The 19993-nt window shown below is 45.4% G+C and overlaps 1 protein-coding gene across 1 annotated transcript in view; it reads right to left on the bottom strand.

Annotated features, from left to right (window-relative positions):
• col11a1a (collagen, type XI, alpha 1a) overlaps window positions 1-19551 on the bottom strand; it is a gene marked incomplete at its 5' end in the record, with an annotated part of 82814 nt that extends 63263 nt beyond the window's left edge. Inside the window, 4 exons of the mRNA XM_084151817.1 lie at window positions 6025-6187; window positions 9103-9316; window positions 10640-10804; window positions 19437-19551. Of these exons, the coding sequence (XP_084007943.1) occupies window positions 6025-6187; window positions 9103-9316; window positions 10640-10804; window positions 19437-19551 (657 nt within the window). The remainder of the gene's footprint in view (window positions 1-6024; window positions 6188-9102; window positions 9317-10639; window positions 10805-19436) is intronic.
• Window positions 19552-19993: the final 442 nt, after the last annotated feature.

Raw genomic sequence — 19993 nt, 5'->3', positions numbered from 1 at the left:
ATAAGATATAAATACATAATGTGTCAAGAGGTCAAAGGTAAAAGCAGTGCATTATGGGGGCCACAGGGGGTACCCAGAGGAAGCCTCTTTTAGCGCACGAAAGATACCCCACCATAATATCACTGAGTCTAAGGGCGTGTCTATAGTAAAGAATGTCTTACATCCAGTCTTAAATCAATCATGTTTAAAAACAGTGACATTTGAGATGTAAGGCTCCCTGGTTACAAAGTGGTTAGCTCTATGCCGTTGTTGTTAAAAACACAGACAAATCCTCTCTCTCTCTCTCTCTCTCTCTCTCTCTCTCTCTCTCTCTCTCTCTCTCTCTCTCTCTCTCTCTCTCTCTCTCTCTCTCTCTCTCTCTCTCTCTCTCTCTCTCTCTCTCTCTCTCTCTCTCTCTCTCTCTCTCTCTCTCTCTCTCTCTCTCACTCTGTCCCTCTCTGTGGTTCTCTCTCTGACATTTACATAGTGTACATGTTTAATTACAGAGTGAAGAAAGATGGGAGCAGCAACACTGGCCCAGATCAAAACAAAAGGAGTCGTCATGTGACCTTTGATGTACCCTTGCCCTGGGCAACATACCTTTTATCCAAACACACACCCGACCCAGTTAACCACTACACACCCACCCACACACACAATCCCACCAAAACACATACTCTTAACGGACCAGAGACAGGTGCACACCGGAAACGTTTGATTAAACAATCAAATTATTTTAAGGAATCTATCTAACAGCTGCAGATTCCTATATAAGTGCAATAGAAGCAGAAGATATATTTTTAGAGATAAGAGGAAAGGAGAGAGAGGTTTATTTTATGATGTGTAAGTGAAGACAGAGAAGCAAACAGACAGTTAGCTACTTCACTTCTGCAGCACTTATCCTAGACATGACTTTACATCAGAAACACGTCCAAACTTCTGTTTTTCAGACCCTGCCCCCTTAATCTAGTCTGTCAGTGAACTCATATAACCTCCCCATCCCTTACAACCTCCAGTCCAGAAAAAGTAACAACCAGCAGACATAACAGTCAGTGGGCCACCTTTGTACCGTCCTACAGGGACACATAAAGCAGGCTGTCATGAACAGAGGGTACATGAGAGAGGGGAGGGTGGAGGAGGGGGAGGGGTGGAGTGTATGCAGGGCTAAATTCTGTGCCGCTAACTGGTAATATCAGCCGGGGATGAATAGACGGTCTCATGGCTGTGGCTCAGTAGGGGGGCTGGAAAAGGAGGGGAGGAGGGAAGGAGGGGAGGAGGAGGAGGAGGAGGAGGAGGAGGAGGAGGAGGAGGAGGAGGTGGGAAGAAGGGAACAGGGGGTTGAGGAAGGTCTGAAGGGACAATGAAAGGCTCTCATTCATCCACTCAGTCCTGTATGGCTAACTGGACCCTTCAGACGCTGTGAAACAGGTATCATAGACTAACAGCAGTATATTGTAGAGTTAAGCCGATTTACAAGGAACATTCTAAGTTCAAACTATGTGAAATGGCTTTGAAGAGCCAGTAGCAGCAGCCGAGTCAGCCCACAGTCAGGGCAAGGCAGGGTTAGGTTAGGTTAGGGCTAGAGCCAGCAGCAGTCAGCCCACAGTCAGGGCAAGGCAGGGTTAGGTTAGGTTAGGGCTAGAGCCAGCAGCAGTCAGACCACAGTAAGGGTTAGGGTTAAATCAAATAACATTTTATTTGTCACGTTTCGTAAACAACAGGTGTAGACTAACTGTGAAATGCTTACTTATGGGTCCTTCCCTACAATGCAGAGATAAAATAAATTGAAATAGTAGAAAAATTGAAAAAATTGAATTGAAAAATAATAACACAAGGAGTAAATACACAATGAATAATGATAACTTGGCTATATACACAGGGTACCAGTACCGAGTCCATGTGCAGGGGTACAAGGTAATTGAGGTAGATATGTACATATAGGTAGGGATAAAGTGACTAGGCAACGGGATAGATAATAAACAGTTATGGTTAGAGCCAACAGCAGAGTTGATCAGCCCACAGCCAGGGTTAGGGTTATGGTTAGAGCCAGCAGCAGAGTCGATCAGTCCACAGCCAGGGTTAGGGTTATGGTTACAGCCAGCAGCAGAGTTGATCAGCCCACAGCCAGGGTTAAGGTTATGGTTAGAGCCAGCAGCAGAGTCGATCAGTCCACAGCCAGGGTTAGGGTTATGGTTAGAGCCAGCAGCAGAGTTGATCAGCCCACAGCCAGGGTTAAGGTTATGGTTAGAGCCAGCAGCAGAGTCGATCAGTCCACAGCCAGGGTTAGGGTTATGGTTAGAGCCAGCAGCAGAGTCGATCAGTCCACAGCCAGGGTTAGGGTTATGGTTAGAGCCAGCAGCAGAGTTGATCAGCCCACAGCCAGGGTTAGGGTTATGGTTAGAGCCAGCAGCAGAGTTGATCAGCCCACAGCCAGGGTTAAGGTTATGGTTAGAGCCAGCAGCAGAGTCGATCAGCCCACAGCCAGGGTTAGGGTTATGGTTAGAGCCAGCAGCAGAGTTGATCAGTCCACAGCCAGGGTTAGGGTTATGGTTAGAGCCAGCAGCAGAGTCGATCAGCCCACAGCCAGGGTTAGGGTTATGGTTAGAGCCAGCAGCAGAGTCGATCAGCCCACAGCCAGGGTTAGGGTTATGGTTAGAGCCAACAGCAGAGTTGATCAGCCCACAGCCAGGGTTAAGGTTATGGTTAGAGCCAGCAGCAGAGTTGATCAGCCCACAGCCAGGGTTAGGGTTATGGTTAGAGCCAGCAGCAGAGTCGATCAGCCCACAGCCAGGGTTAGGGTTATGGTTAGAGCCAGCAGCAGAATCGATCAGCCCACAGCCAGGGTTAGGGTTATGGTTAGAGCCAGCAGCAGAGTCGATCAGCCCACAGCCAGGGTTAGGCAGGGCCAGAGAATGATGAGGAGTCAATCCCCACCCCACAGCCCCCCATAAACAAACACACTCTCTCACAGGCAAACACAGCCCTGTCCTCTGCATTCACACCACAGGGGTGACCTTTACCCGCCCAGACACCATGTGTTTCAATTTATCTCACGTGACATTCAGCCCATTGTCAGACATTATTTACATCCTAACTCACTCTAACCCAATACTGTCCACCTCTGCCTGAACTGCAGGGACCTGGACATAGTACACAAGGGACAGAGATAACACACACATCACTAAAGGGAGACGTGATAAAGTCAGAGAGACACTAGAACATTTATCTTCTAACAATAATCACCTTTACTAGAGTAGGTAAATGTCATGCCATACCTCTAAAACTTCCACAATTAAAGTTCCTTCAGGAAAAATAAAGTTATGTCCATGTAAACTCAACATAGCTCATGTTTCTCTTTTCTAGCCCAAAAAACTCACTAAAACATAAAATACTCCTCTTTTAACCACTAAAAACTGTTTCCTACACTTTAATAAGCTACAGCATTTCCCTCACAGCTTCAGTGCCTATTTGAAGTTCCCTCCAAATGAAAAGCACCTGCAGTGGACAACCAAACATTCCTACAGTCCAGTGTTCTGTGATCAGTGAACCCATCACCCCTGAAGTTGCACTGTGTCTAACAGTAGGGTTAGGGTTAGGCCCAGATCTTTAATTGCACGCTATAGGAGGCGCTTCAATGTAGGTGAGAATGTTGTCTAGTAGCCTACCAGAGGTTTAATATCAGGCTACTTACACTACATGACCAAAAGCATGTGGACACCTGCTCGTCGAAAATGTCATTCCGAAATCATGGGCATTAATATGGAGTTGGTCCCCCCTATAACAGCCTCCACTCTTCTGGGATGGCTTTCCACTAGATGTTGGAACATTGCTGCGGGGACTTGCTTCCATTCAGCCACAAGAGCATTAGTGAGGTTGGGCACTGATGATGGACGATTAGGCCTGGCTTGCAGTCGGCGTTCCAATTCATCCCAAAGGTGTTCGATGGGGTTGAGGTCAGGACTCTGTGCAGGCCAGTCAAGTTCGTCAACACCAATCTCGACAAAACATTTCTGTATGGACCTCGCTTTGTGCACTGGGGCATTGTCATACCGGAACAGGAAAGAGCCTTCCGCAAACTGTTGCCACAAAGTTGGAAACACAGAATCGTCTAGATTTTAGCGTTAAGATTTACCTTCACTGGAACTAAGGGGCCTAGCCCGAACCATGAAAAACAGCCCCAGACCATTATTCCTCCTCCACCAAACTTTACAGTTGGCACTATGCATTGGGGCAGGTAGCGTTCTCCTGGCATCCGCCAAACCAAGATTAATCAATGAGAATGCCAGATGGTGAAGCGTGATTCATCACTCCAGAGAATGTGTTTCCACTGCTCCAGAGTCCAATGGCGGCGAACTTTACACCACTCCAGCCGTCGCTTGGCATTGCGCATGGTGATTTTAGGCTTGTGTGTGGCTGCTCAGCCATGGAAACCCATTGCATGAAGCTCCCGACAGACTATTTTTTCGCACTACGCACTTCAGCATTCGGCAGTCCCGTTCTGTGAGCTTGTGTGGCCTACCACTTCGCGGCTGAGCCATTGTTGCTCCCAGACATTTCCTCTTCACAATAACAGCACTTACAGTTGACCGGGGCAGCTCTAGCAGGACAGAAATGTGACAAACTGACTTGTTGGAAAGGTGGCATCCTTTGATGGTGCCACGTTGAAAGTCACTGAGCTCTTCAGTAATGCCATTCTACTGCCAATGTTCGTCTACGTAGATTGCATGGATGTGTGCTCAATTTTATACACCTGTCAGCAACAGGTGTTGCTGAAATAGCTGAATCCACTAATTTTGAAGGGGTGTCCACATACAGACCGCTATTCATCTCGAAATGGCCTTTGTGTCATGATCATCATGAAGCAAAATGACATCCAATGTCTCCTTCTGCTAGTAGAAATATCTGTCTTGGTCCTTTGTAAGGTGTCTAACAGTGTTGAATGTACAGTATTCCTGAGTCCACATAAGGCAGACAGACACTGAGCAGACTGGTCTAATTACCAATACATTCCTGCAGGTTACATCAAAGGAGAGTACAATACATTGGGTTGCGTCCCAAAATGGCAACCTGTTCCCTGTATTGTGCACTTTTGACCAGGGCCCTGGTAAAAGGTAGTGCACTATATAGGGAATAGGGTGCCATTTAGGACACAGCCATGGTCATGGAGGTGAGCTCTCCACACTCCTTTTCTCACACAGCAGAGCAGCAAGAGTGGAGAGCTAACTACACATAACAGAGGAAAGCTGTGGCTGATTAGTACAATTTATGATGTACAGACGTCATTCCTCCAAAGTCATAAAGAAACAAAAGTGTTTGATCATGTACATGTATTGTACTGTCAATCGTTTTAGATTTAAGCATCTGTTAAGGGTTCTAGTTGTTTGATGTACTGTACAATCAAACATGGTGTTTGAGATGTTTCTTGCATTCTAAATCAATGGGCTACCAACATTACTCATAGTTGCATTGGTCGGATTCTAAAGACACAGCATCATTTTAAAGACGTTAAACTTTCAGCTTATGCTTTTTTATTTGAAGTTAATAAATGAACACCCTTGGTGCAATAATTAATGTATATCATGCAGCCTCCTGCATGCTTGTCTCTCCTTCAAGACCCTTTCAAAGAGTCATCAAGACACACACAGGCAGAGTCTTCCTCTCTGATTTGGCTATGTGATGAAATATCAACAACAATGAACTACAACTGATTATATGATACAAGGACACCAATGATTCTGTCTCTAAAGCTTGGCTCAATAAGGACAAAGATAGTTGGTACTACAAACTAGTTCCAATTTAGAATCTCCCAGATCTCTCTCAAATATCTTATGGCCCAGTGTACGCTGCAACATACATCAGTATGGTCGTATTCACAAGAAATCAAATTGAAGAAAGCAGACTGAACTTGTCTACTAAGAAACTCAAATTTCCGTTGCGAAACGTTTCGTTATGGCTTGCTACGGTGTGCAGTAATGAACACGACCCATGTTACACCAACCAATCAGAATTCACAGTACAGCATTAGATCCAACATCATGTGTTTACCTGAAAGACTTCCTCGTCAAGGATCCTGGTTCCGAACACGGTGATCCCGTTGGTGTTGATGGAGGCACGGTCACTCCTGAGGAGGGGTTTGGTGATCTTCTGTTTACAGTCCACGATGATGGTGACCGTCTTCTTCTCAACACTGATGGCCACACGATGCCACCTGTTAGAGGGAACAAGAGAAACGAGATACATGGTGAGAGATGTTCAGATTAGACTTCTGCAAAAACCTAGCCTGCTTAAACCAGACTGAACGTTGCGGTCACCAAGTCAAACAGTGGAGTCGTTTGTAGCGTTTAGTCTGGTTTAACCAGGCTAACAAAAATCTCCACAAACAGACAGACCATGGTTGTGTCTCAAATGGCACCCTATTCCCTATATACTGTAGTGCACTACTATTTACCAGGGTCCATAGGACTCTGGTCAAAAGTAGAGCACTATATAGGGAATAGGGTGCCATTTGAGACACACGCAAAGGGTTAACTGGTGTGGTCACGCGTAAACCCAACACCTCCCAAGCCCCCTTCAGGACAGTTTGCCACCGGCAGCACTTGGGCTATTACATTCCAGCCCAGGCCATGCAGCCAGGACAGGCAGTGGAGCACATTCTTGCCCCCACACTCTGGCCCTGTTTAACACAGGATTATACTCATTAAACTCCAAACTTAATCCTCCTTCTGGGTTACTCAACATGACAGACGTGCTGAACATTGTGGAAAGTGTGTGTCAGGAAAGAGCAAGAGGGAGCAGAAGGCACACAGTCAAAACATTGTCCTAAGGAGGAGGAGGAGGAGGAAGAGGAGGAGATAGCAGGAGGAGAGGGAGGAGGAGGAGGAGGAGAGGAGGAGGAGGAGGGCCGGCACTGATCAGATCCCACTGACCAAAAGCCAAACCAAGGCGCTTGAAGAACCAGTCAGTCAGCAATACTGATCAATATGGCTGCTCTTCGATGACAACACTTGTACTGTATACCTCTCATTATGATAGCAACCCAATCATTTAGTTAATCCTCCATTATGCATGAAGCAAATGCACATTGTTGATTTTGGCAGTAATTATAAATTAAATCCACTCTCTCATCTGACGGTTGCTTCAGCCGATACCTTGGAAATGTTTGAATGTCTTTCCTTTGAATGACACTACAGCAATACTTTAATTTGACCACTGTTCAAGTACGCATTTACAGTATATCTCTATAACAATGCATAAACTGAAGGAGGCTGGCCGGGTAGATAGGCAGCATTAGTTACAGCCTAGTCAGTGAGGATATGGAAAAGGCCTAGTGTTGGACTTCAGCCAGGTCCTTAAGTGCTAAAATCCTGCACAGAGAACATTGCTCTTTAGACAGTAGGTCACAAAACTGCTCAGTGGACAAAAGCACCCCACAGAACTGCCACAAAGTGGGGGCTACTCTTTCTCTGTGGTGTTAGAATGGCAGCATGGTCTCTACTCTGTCTCTGTGGTGTTAGAATGGCAGCATGGTCTCTACTCTTTCTCTGTGGTGTTAGAATGGCAGCATGGTCTCTACTCTGTCTCTGTGGTGTTAGAATGGCAGCATGGTCTCTACTCTTTCTCTGTGGTGTTAGACATAACATTTTATAAACCTCTAACAAAAAAAAAACATTTTCTCTCATGAAACCAAGGACCTTTAATGTATCTAAACATGACAAGTGGAATATATCAATTTTATATCTATCTAGGTCACAAATGTCCACTGACCGGGTTACGGCTTCTTTCAAGCCCAGGAAAACAAACTATACTGTAAAAAAATATATATATATAGACTAATTGGCTGCTTAGGAAAACAACACAGAGAGACATAATAAAACTATTTGTTAAGATGAAAAAAGAGAGAGCGTTTTCTCAGCGTCTCCTCTGTTTGTTTGTTCTTCCATGTTTCGCCACCGGCTCATGTACACTAAGCTGCAGCTCCCAGGAAGAATTCAGGGATTTTCAAACCCCGAGCGGATAATCAGGCATCCACTGACGGAAGCTAAGAGACTCTGCACGGAATCTGATTGGATGAGGTAATCCAGGAGGTTAATCATTTAAGGTTAACATCCCCCCTCCCCTCTTCCAACCTCTCCTCCATTTTCCTCTCAGAGGCACAGGGTTCATGGCTGAGGTCAGAGTACCCATGGTAGTCCCTGGCGCACAACTAATCCACTGTCTCGGACCCTCGTATCCCCCTGTACTTCTGTTACTACCCAGGACCCCCCTAACCCTTCGTATCCCCCCGTGCTGCAGCCCAGGATCTAACCCTAACCCTGGGACAGACCTAATCAGAACTAATCCTGTGATGGGTACCTGTGGTGAGATGGGCACCTGTGGTGAGATGAGGTGAAGAAGTTGTCTGCTTCTTAGTGAATACAGAGTACATGGCAGCAAGTAGGTATGATTAGGGCTATCATACAGCCCATGGCTGTACCTTGGTTTTATATATTACATGCCCCCTGACAAACATCCCAGCACTACTAGTCACGTCAAGCTGAGCATGACTGAAAGGCATTCAAATACTACAATGGTTTGGCTTGCAGTGATAACATAGAACCTATGACGACTAGTAAGACAAATCACATACACCAAATAGATTGTCAAGGCACTGTGAGCATGCACCAGGTTTGCGTATGGACAGAGTCAGAGTGAAGAGACATACACCAGCTTAACTAAGCTCTGTTTTCATCCCTTTACCCTCCCTCCCTCCCTCCCTCCCTCCCTCCCTCCCTCCCTCCCTCCCTCCCTCCCTCCCTCCCTCCTCAACATCCATCCCTCCTTCCCTCTAGTCTCTGTGAGCAGCGATGGTCTCCCTCCCTCCCTCCCTCCCTCCCTCCCTCCTCAACATCCATCCCTCCTTCCCTCTAGTCTCTGTGAGCAGCGATGGTCTCCCTCCCTCCCTCCCTCCTCAACATCCATCCCTCCTTCCCTCTAGTCTCTGTGAGCAGCGATGGTCTCCCTCCCTCCCTCCCTCCTCAACATCCATCCCTCCTTCCCTCTAGTCTCTGTGAGCAGCGATGAGCCTCCTCTACCTCCCTCTCCCTGCTCTCTGTGAGACCAACCAGAAGCAGTAGTGGTACTTACTTTCCGTCGGCCAGGTTGAGAGAGCGGAACAGGGGGTAGTCCTCGGGAGCGGGCTTGCCACTCTGGTCCTCATACAGGAAGACGGGTGAGCGTCCCACCTCCACACCCAGCTGCTGCACACCCTGCTCACTGTAGACAGACAGAAGGAAGGACTGGAGGCCAGCCTTGGGCCTGAGGGTGGTCAGGATGGAGAAGTCTTCAGGGAACACACCCCCTACAGAACACACAGGTTGGGTTAGAAATACAGAGATACAGTAAGACACCCCCTACACAATGCACAGAACGCAGGTTAGATCAGGTTAGAAATACACAGGGAACACCTTATGTGACTGATTCAATCGTAAGATGTGTATTGATTACTACATAAAGGAAATCAAATGTGAGGATTCAGTTACCCTTTACATTTTCACATAAATGTATACAGTTTCTTAAATACTTTTATGTTGTTTAGTGTAAGGTCTCATGCGACTACCACCAGGTTTACAACATTTCAAGCATCCTAATAGACATGAGCTATTCGTCCACTAGTTTATTCATGTACATTTCCAGGCTTGTGGACAATTCTATAAGTTTTAGAGGGCAATGATATTGAATCTGTAAAATTTCACGTCTTTAGAGTTTAATTTTCCTTTCGGAAGAGCCAAATTGGAGTGCAACCAATGTCTGCACATTAAAATAGATTTATTGACACTTTTTTCAGAGTTTATTAGACACAAAAAATTATCCATTAGCAATTTGATAAGTTGCGCCAAAGAGGAATAAACATCATAAAAATATCCTACAAAACTTTATGAGGAAATAAAGTTACTCCAACTAAACAGATCTATGAATGAGTCATAGATGGGTTTGAATACCCAACGGAAATAAATCAGCATCTTACTGGCTCTCATAAAACAGCTGAATCACCTCTGGTGTATAATCAAGACTCATAATAATAGTTTATTACTTCTACATTTCTGCCATTGAGTTCATATTCTTCCATTGAGTTCATATTCTTCATTCCACGCAGCCCTGTCCTATAGGCACTACTGTAAGCTTAACATCCAGATTGTTTTGTCATGTAAATCCATTCAGTGGTGTATGTTTTTGCTGATCTGTTTGTAGGAGCTTCACTACCTGACTTATTCATGCATAAAACTTTACATGAGTTACAACTGTTGAAACTGTTCATTCCAGCCCTTTCGAGCCATAGACATTTCATCAATGGTCTTTAAATATATTAAACAAACAGAAGCAGACAAAGTACAGTACACCAACTCTACTATGCTTCAGACTGCACAAGAACCTGCACTGTACTGTAGTTAGACTAGCTAGTTCTCTCAGCCAGATCTCTCTCTGGGGTTGGTGCATTACAAACACTCTGAGCTAGATATACAGCACTGCCACATAATCAGATCAGGGATGGCATCTCCTGTCAAAAGCCTTGGCAGGACCAACAAAAGACACATTTAAACACCACTCCTTCCACTCTGCACAGCCAGGATGTGGGGCAGGACAGAGAGAGACAGGGGCGATAGAGGGATCGGGTTCGTCTTACCTGGGAATAGCTGCTTGGTGGGGGCACTGATCTGGGCCTGTTTTCCAACTCTGTAGGCTGTGTCCGGCTTAGATGCTCTTCGGTTTATGCAAAATCCTGATGTTTTCCTAACTCCTTCAGGGGAATTGTGAAATTCTAATACTTTTAGCACGTCGACCGGTTCAGCTGTTGGAGAGAGAGAGCAGATACAACATGATATATAATCTCAGAAGCACTTCAGAAGGCACATGAATCTAGATGGCACAGCACTCCGTTTCAACAGTTAGAATGTCAAGCAACCATAATCTATTGCAATTAGATAAAATGTATGTGTCACGTCATACCAAACTACTGTTTCATTCATGAACAGGGCCGTAGAGCCTTCAATAGAAAGCACATTTCAATCCAATGAACCATGTGTAAGGGGACTCATCAAATAAAGTGTTACCGAATATCTCAATCTTTTATTAAGAAACCATATTTATCTACTGAATATTCCCATTCTGGTGATAACCTAATGAGGAAATAAATCAAATAATTGAACATAGACAGAAGCATTGGACAATATGTCAGATGCAGCATAAACCATAGAATAAATCACCCACAGGGCACAGACGTCAATTCAACGTTTATTCCACGTTGGTTCAACGTAATTTCGTTGACGTTACATGGAAAAAAAACGTTGATTGAACCAGTGTGTGTCCAGTGGGCTACACACTGGTTATATCCCCCCCCCAACCCCCCAAAAAACAGGAGCCCATTGTGACACATCTGTGTGATCTGCAGGCCCAGCTAACACTGTACTGTACCATGTGACAGGAAGTATCTCCATCAAAGCAGAATGGCTACTAGCAGCATAATAAACAGTGCTCCCATGGCCGGCCAATCTTACAACACAGTGTTGTGGATATAGGTATACTTTGATAAGGGTCACAGTCAGAGCCTGCACTCTGGGTTTCCCATTCCCTCCAATCTGATGCTCTTTACATAAAGGAGCCTGTGTTTGATCTGACACCCCAGTGAGACAGACCCATGGGAAAGCTGGGATGGTGATCATACTGTTTATCAAAACACCTTCTCAATGTTAACATCAGCTCTATGATAGGGCTAGGAGACTGGGAGGTAGTGCGCTATTCCCAAGAGTTCAAAATTGAGTGTTAGTATAGCACAGAAAACAGTAGACTACTAAGAGAGAACAAGAAATCTGCCTAGACTCAAAATCATGAGTGAGGAATTGAAACTGAGACTTGTTTCAGACTGTGCAATAGAATAATATACACATTAAACAGGCAATACACTACCGGATTGTTAAGGGGCTAGAACCTTAATCTGTTTTTACACGGTGCAGAACCAGCCCTAGCTGTATAAAGGCATCAGCTAAGCCTTCTGTGGCTGGTCTAAAACCACTGTTTGCTTTGGCATGCGCCAGTCAGATCATTCAGAGGTTTCTTTAACTACTTTATACAAGGGGATCTTATAAAAATCTATATTTTCCTCTCAACACACTCAGGCAGACATTCCAGCTCCACCAGGAACAAGCAAACTATAATGACATGCTTCATACTGCTCAATGGAACATGTGGAGAATCCTGTCCCTGTTTCAACATGAAGCTATTTCCATTGCATAAAAGGATGTCTTCAGTACTAACTAGGTTATACATACATACATGACTACTGAGCCAAAACCAGCTGTTCTAACTAAGTCCATAATGGACTGGTTTCACACCTCAAACCAAACGCATGACATGCTTTAATATAGCTATTCACTATGACTATTATCTTGTTATATATTTCACAGCATGAGATGTTGTTTCTGCATTTATCTCATTGGGTCATCAACATCACCATTAGTGACAGTCTAATCAGTTTGTGTTTAGTTGGGGTGTGTGAGTCTCACTGATTAAAGAAAAGGAAAGTGTGAGTCTCACTGATTAAAGAAAAGGAGAGGCCGGAGATTTACTGTATTCAAAACAATTTTCAGCAACGTTTCGGTCCTGCAACTTTTTTCAGGCTACATGCAAAAAGCTTGAACTGAAATCAATTTCGGAAGTATATTTAACCTTTATTATCAGTGCTTAATTAATGACTGACAGGTGTCAGAGAGAAGTTGCTATAGGTCATATGTCATACCTATATCATTCCCATGATAAAAAATTAGTGCACCCACCTAGGAGGTTCATATCTGGGTCTCTTGTCTCATATAGGACTGACAGCTACCATGATTAAAACATGTGTCTCAGGATAGACTCAGGACAGACTCAGGATAGACTCAGGATAGACTCAGGATACTCAGGAAAAACTATAGTCTTTTCATACATTACCAAAAAACTACTTCTCCAAAACGTCTAGCATAAAATTAAACAGCAACCACTCTCCTTCATCTATGCTTTGAGGCCTGGGTTGAAAAGGAGAAGAAAAATAAACTGTGTCTGAGAGAGTCTGCAGAGGCAGAGTACCACACACACACACACACACACACACACACCACACACACACACACACACACACACACACACACACGCACACACACACACACACACACACACACACACACACACACACACACACATTCACACACACACATACACACACACACATACACCAGCAGCACATTCCCTGGTCTGAGAACACACTCATGACCCCCTTAAATCTCTCAAAAGCAAAGGTCTGTCACATCTATTATTCTGTGTCCCAAAGGAAACCTTCTTTGTGTTGACCAGTCTGCCTGCCCATTGAACCAACCATACCCCAACTCCCCCTCCATCACACCAAGGCTATAGCCCCTATATATGACTGAATCACTCACTCACCCAGGGGGAAAAGACAGAGACAGACTTAGCTACTCAAAATGGACTCAAAATGGAACAAAATCTATAGACAAAGTTAAAAAGAATCTCAGAAGAATATAACGTTACAACAGAGTGAGAGAGAGGGTGATAGGGGTATCATCTCCAAGACCACATGGCCATTTTGGATACTGTGAAAGGTACCCAGGCAGCTACTGGGCTTTTCTAACTGAACTGAAGAGCTCTTTGTGAATGAGTTTTATTTCAAGAGAGCACCTCTCTCTCTCTCAGTCAGCTCTAACTCTGTCTCTAGGTCTCATATATTCCAGATGGGTGGTAATTTGGCCAGTTGCTGACCCGCTCACCCAGGTGCCAAAAAACTTAAATACACCCAAATCCATTAAAACACCAAATGAGTGTGTGAAGTCTCTAAAACTACCCATCTGATGAGCTGGTGTGAGTTTGCTCATGGCCGCTGTGCAAATAAGGACACATATCTCCCAGTCCAAGTCCCTAGGTGGCACGGGAAGGAAAGGGGCCCTACATAATCCAAAGGGGAAAAGGGCCAACTCATGGTATCTACATACAGGGGCCTCCACTGTTGCTCAGTTATTGGCTGTTCAAAAATACCTACCAGTGAGGCTGCTGAGGGGAGGACGGCTCATAATAATGTCTGGAATGGAGTGAATCGAATGACATCAAACACATGGAAACCATGTAGGATGTATTTGATACCATTTCACCTATTCCGCTCAGCCATTACCACGAGCCCGTCCTCCGCAATTAAGGTGCCACCAACCTCCTGTGAGACCTACGGTGTGCTAATTTATGAGGTTGCGGGGAAGAAGATAGCTAGGTAACATTAGCATAAAATATACATGGATTGCAGGTATTTCTGTGTTACCTGTCATGTTAACACAGATGGATATTAATGCAGATTTATAGACAAGACAACAGCGTGTTTCTGGCAATTCTACACAGACTAAAACATAGTTCTGGGAACGTGCTCTTCTGCTCTTTACTCATCACAAAACATGCCAGACCATCATTCAGATATGAGGAGCATGTAAGAAGGATATATTCTGTTCCAGACTTTGTTGTTTTTGGCTAAGGAGGTGAAATTGGCTGGTAAAAAGAGAATACCTTTTCACCTGCTGCTCCCTGAGACTCTAATAATGTATTCAGCCAGAATGTCTCTCCCTCTACCCCTCTCACTCTACCCCTACTCTCTCCCTCTCCCTCTCTCACTCTACCCCTACTCTATCCCTCTCCCTCTCTCACTCTACCCCTACTCTCTCGCTCCCTCTCTCACTCTACCCTACTCTCTCCCTGTCCCTCTCTCACTCTACCCCTACTCTCTCCCTGTCCCTCTCTCACTCTACCCCTACTCTCTCGCTCCCTCTCTCACTCTACCCTTACTCTCTCGTTCCCTCTCTCACTCTAACCCTACTCTCTCGCTCCCTCTCTCACTCTACCCCTACTCTCTCCCTGTCCCTCTCTCACTCTACCCCTACTCTCTCCCTCTCCCTCTCTCACTCTACCCCTACTCTCTCGCTCCCTCTCGCACTCTACCCCTACTCTCTCCCTGTCCCTCTCTCACTCTACCCCTACTCTCTCGTTCCCTCTCTCACTCTAACCCTACTCTCTCGCTCCCTCTCTCACTCTACCCCTACTCTCTCCCTCTCCCTCTCTCACTCTACCCCTACTCTCTCCCTCTCTCACTCTACCCCTACTCTCTCCCTCTCCCTCTCTCACTCTACCCCTACTCTCTCGCTCCCTCTCTCACTCTACCCCTACTCTCTCCCTCTCCCTCTCTCACTCTACCCCTACTCTCTCCCTCTCCCTCTCTCACTCTACCCCTACTCTCTCGCTCCCTCTCGCACTCTACCCCTACTCTCTCCCTGTCCCTCTCTCACTCTACCCCTACTCTCTCGCTCCCTCTCTCACTCTACCCCTACTCTCTCGCTCCCTCTCTCACTCTACCCCTACTCTCTCCCTCTCCCTCTCTCAATCTACCCCTACTCTCTCGCTCCCTCTCTCAATCTACCCCTACTCTCTCCCTGTCCCTCTCTCACTCTACCCCTACTCTCTCGCTCCCTCTCTCACTCTACCCCTACTCTCTCCCTGTCCCTCTCTCACTCTACCCCTACTCTCTCGCTCCCTCTCTCACTCTACCCCTACTCTCTCGCTCCCTCTCTCACTCTACCCCTACTCTCCCCCTCTCCCTCTCTCACTCTGCCCCTACTCTCTCCCTCTCCCTCTCTCACTCTACCCCTACTCTCTCGCTCCCTCTCTCACTCTACCCCTACTCTCTCCCTGTCCCTCTCTCACTCTACCCCTACTCTCTCGCTCCCTCTCTCACTCTACCCCTACTCTCTCGCTCCCTCTCTCACTCTACCCCTACTCTCCCCCTCTCCCTCTCTCACTCTACCCCTACTCTCTCCCTCTCCCTCTCTCACTCTACCCCTACTCTCTCGCTCCCTCTCTCACTCTACCCCTACTCTCTCCCTCTCCCTCTCTCACTCTACCCCTACTCTCTCCCGCTCCCTCTCTCACTCTACCCCTACTCTCTCCCTCTCCCTCTCTCACTCTACCCCTACTCTCTCCCTGTCCCTCTCTCACTCTACCCCTACTCTCTCGCTCCCTCTCTCACTCTACCCTTACTCTCTCGTTCCCTCTCTCACTCTACCCCTACTCTCTCCCTCTCCCTCTCTCACTCTACCCCTACTCTCTCCCCTATTGGACTTCCACGCCCCAGGCTCAAACAACACTGCTTTATGCTGGTGTGTCATACCAAGGAAGATTCACTGAAAACCCATCCACGTTTTCAAAGCGTGGGTTTGTTCTGCTCTCTTTAACTCTTTTAATTGCACTACATAAAACCTTGTTGCCTTCTACTTCAAAAATACCCCCAAAAGTCTAAATATATTGCCTAATTACAAGGTGTGGCTTATACAGTCCAAACAACATATAATCATGTAAAATCAAAATCACCATCGTGAGGGAAAGGGGCAGTGATTATGATGACCGACATACATAACCCCCATTAATATCCCCAACAGGTGAATATAAATCAATCTAGTCACTGATGAGACAGTCAGGGCTTGAAAAGACCTACACTAAATAGAACAAAAGTCCACTTCACTTTAGACCTGATTGTCCATGTTTCCTTACCATTCAGAGAGAGAGTGTGTGAGAGAGAGACAGAGAGAGAGAGAGAGAGAGAGAGAGAGAGAGAGAGAGAGAGAGAGAGAGAGAGAGAGAGAGAGAGAGAGAGAATAAAGCCCTTTGAATTGAATTGAAAGAGAGAGATGTATTTTCAAGGGCAGAGATCAGGGTAGAGTAGAGTAGAGTAGAGTGGGTTCTGAGGGTTCTGTCTGTCTGAAGGAATGCACCAGAGAGGAGCCCATGCCTCAGCGGCTGTGAAAACATGTCTGTACACTGTTAGCTCAGAGAAGGCACCCTGCAGAAACAGCCTAATGCGCCATAAACACCAGCAGAGAAACTCACAATGACATAAAACACATACTGTATATACAGTAGGCTATAGGACAGGAAAATGAATGGAAGTGAATAGTAAATAGTCACTTATATGGGTTTGAACAATGACAAGGTCTGTGTAGGCCTTGTTCTGCTCTGGACGGCCATTAGCAAATATTGAAAGACTGAAAGGGGCGACACATATACGTGAACAAATATAATACATCAACTGGTCCTAGAAGTACAATCATTAGAATGGAAGTAAGAAGCTAATTAAAAAGACCAATGTCATCTCTGGTTTAGATTCAGTCTGATAAATCGCTCTTAATGAAATATCTACAATATCATAATGTTGTAATAAAGTGTGTAGCCTAAGGAAAAGAAAGATGCATGTATCCTGAAGACCTGGACTCAGTGACTCACTCACCCGCCATTATGGGAGTAAGACTGGCCTGTATGCTGCTGGCCTGCATGCTGCTGGCCTGTATACTATTGGCCTGCCCTTTGAAGCCTCTACAATAATAGGGAAGTGCAAAGAGAACCATCATCAAATAACTGCACAGCACTTAGACTGGAAACATTCCCACCATGGAGGGAGTGTGCACTGCTCAGAGCTCAGACAACGCGGCCTTGTCTCCCCAACCCAAACATGCAAGTGCAAAATTCAGGGGGAAAAGTTGGGCACAGTGTTGCACAATCCCCTCCAGTCTCTCGTTGGTCTTCAGTGCGGGCTAGGGCAGTGTGGAGAAAGGGTGCTCCTTTTGGCAAGTCAGTGATGTGCCGCTTGACCACTCAGAATCTATCAGAAAGTCCACGGGCACTGACCTTGAGGCTGCTGCAGTGCAGGGGCAGACTGGGACCAAAAATCTGCTCTGGCATTTCTAACACAACAGCCCATTTTTTTTCCTGGAGGCTCACACACCGGTCCATTTTATACCTTGAGGCCCCTATTATTAGCCAGATAATATCATTCTGCGCAAAAAGTTAGACAGGCCGGCCGACCAGGCTAAAAATGTACCAGCCCATCTGGTATTTGAAATACCAGTTGGCCAGTCCGCCCCTGGGCAACCCTACACCATCCATGACCCTAAATAATGTCAGGACATTTGCGGTGCCATGTTAAAATGCGAATAAATAAAGTCTAGTTAAATAATTAACAATCTCCTTATTATTAATGAAAATGTACCCATGACACACGCTTCCCCAGTGGATAAGTCTGAAGGGTCTGCCACACTGCACAACTCCCCAATGTCACTGATCAATCGATGCCAATATTCAATATTCAATATCATTTCATTGTTGAAAATGGATTCCAGCTTGCAATGACCACACTTTCGGGAAAATACGCATTGTCTAGGCTACAGGGGGACAAGAGTGGCAGGTAGCTTAGCAGTTGGGTCGGTAACCGAAAGGTTGCTGGTTTGAATCCCCAAGCCAACTAGATGAAAAATCATTTGATGTGCCCTTGAGCAAGGCACTTAACCCTAATTGCTCCTGTAAGTCACTCTTGATAAGAGTGTCTGGTCAAATGTAAGTGAAATCAGATCTATATGGAAACATCACTGTTTTAATGTATTATAAAACAGCAATGTGACCACTGACAATAACTCATAAGGCCAATATTCAATGATACCGGATCCTTTAGAGAGATTCGGATAGCCTACTCCGGACTGAGGTCTAGAAATTTCCCGTGGCCCGGAGCCATTAATAAAATTGACAGACACCTCTCCTCTGGCTGCAGAATTCTTTAACAAACTGTGAGGCTGCAATCACAAGCCGTGCGGAATTCCACCCCGTTAACCATGTCCACACACACCTAACGGACCAGTAATTCAAACAAGAGCTTTTTTCAGCATAAATCTCTAAAGCTGTCTCTAAATGGGGTGCTAGACAAATTCTTTAACGGCTCCTTCACAACGAAACTAAGCCAAGTACCAGGAAAGAAAAGCCTGTGCACTAAATTAACATTGTGCATAATTGAGGTAACTGTTTCAACTTTATGGTGGGTATATAAGGCTATTTAATCATGCATAAACATTTAGTGAAAAATAAGTAGAGGGTATATTAGTCACAATGCATTTCAATACATGTAAAATAAATCAAAATCTTCATAACCCTTTCAAACACTTGACATTGTGATACCTAAATATATTTGGAACCAATGTCAATAGTATGCAACGTAAATTTGGGTCCATATCTTTGAACTGAAATGTTCAATAGAATATGTGATTCACTTTACTTTGTGAGGAGGGGCACTTTGGTACAATTGTACCTTGCCTTGAGTTAATTGGTAGCTATAGATCCACAGACCGATTGAGTGAATCATATATGGTCAGTCTCTTTCCTACCCTTCCTCTCACATCTAGTTGCGTTGCTAATTGAAAATACCTAATTAAATCCACACAGTTGCCAAAACCCGACCCTTTTGTCTTCCCTGATCTCTCCATCATGTTTTCCGACCAGACCCAAGTTTTCTGCCGCGGCTGGATGACAGTCCCTACTCGCTTGTACTTTTACACACACTTTTTTTGGATCCTAACAATTATTCTTACCTGCTCTGACATGTGTAGCCTGCAGAACCAGGGTTAAAGTGATGAATGCGGTTACAGTGGAATCCATAAGCCACCTTTTCGTCTTCCACCTTGTGGACCACCTTTGCATCTCCATGGTCGGCGCCCACAAAAGTGAACAAAACTTGGGCGACTTCAAGTGATTTTAAATGACGTCCCTTCCACAATCCCAAATGTGATGGATAATTACACTAAACAGCCATAAGCCTCTTCTCTCAGCCACTCCAGGCCCCTATACGGTCTTCCTTTCCAGTGCCCAGCCTTCTGACTGAAGGTATTTGGGCTTTAATCAAAAGTCCCAGAGAGCACTCGATACCCTAGGAGCTACACCGACAGGAGGGATGGGCAAACACCACAAACCAAACCCATGGTTACAGCGAAATGACAGAGTGAAAAAGACCCCGATTAGCAAATCACGGGGCTAGAAATTCTCCTTGGGATCCACCCATCAGTTTTGCAAAGCTCCTGCGAGGTCTTCACTGAGCGCGCGTCCACGTATAAAGAAAAAAAAAATAGAAAGACAAAAAACGTCTTCTACT

Source organism: Coregonus lavaretus (assembly GCF_964263955.1).
Source record: "Coregonus lavaretus genome assembly, chromosome: 34".
Taxonomy (NCBI): Eukaryota; Metazoa; Chordata; class Actinopteri; order Salmoniformes; family Salmonidae; genus Coregonus; species Coregonus lavaretus.
Note: the sequence above shows the minus strand (reverse complement) of the source record. Positions and strands in the feature narration are given on the sequence as shown.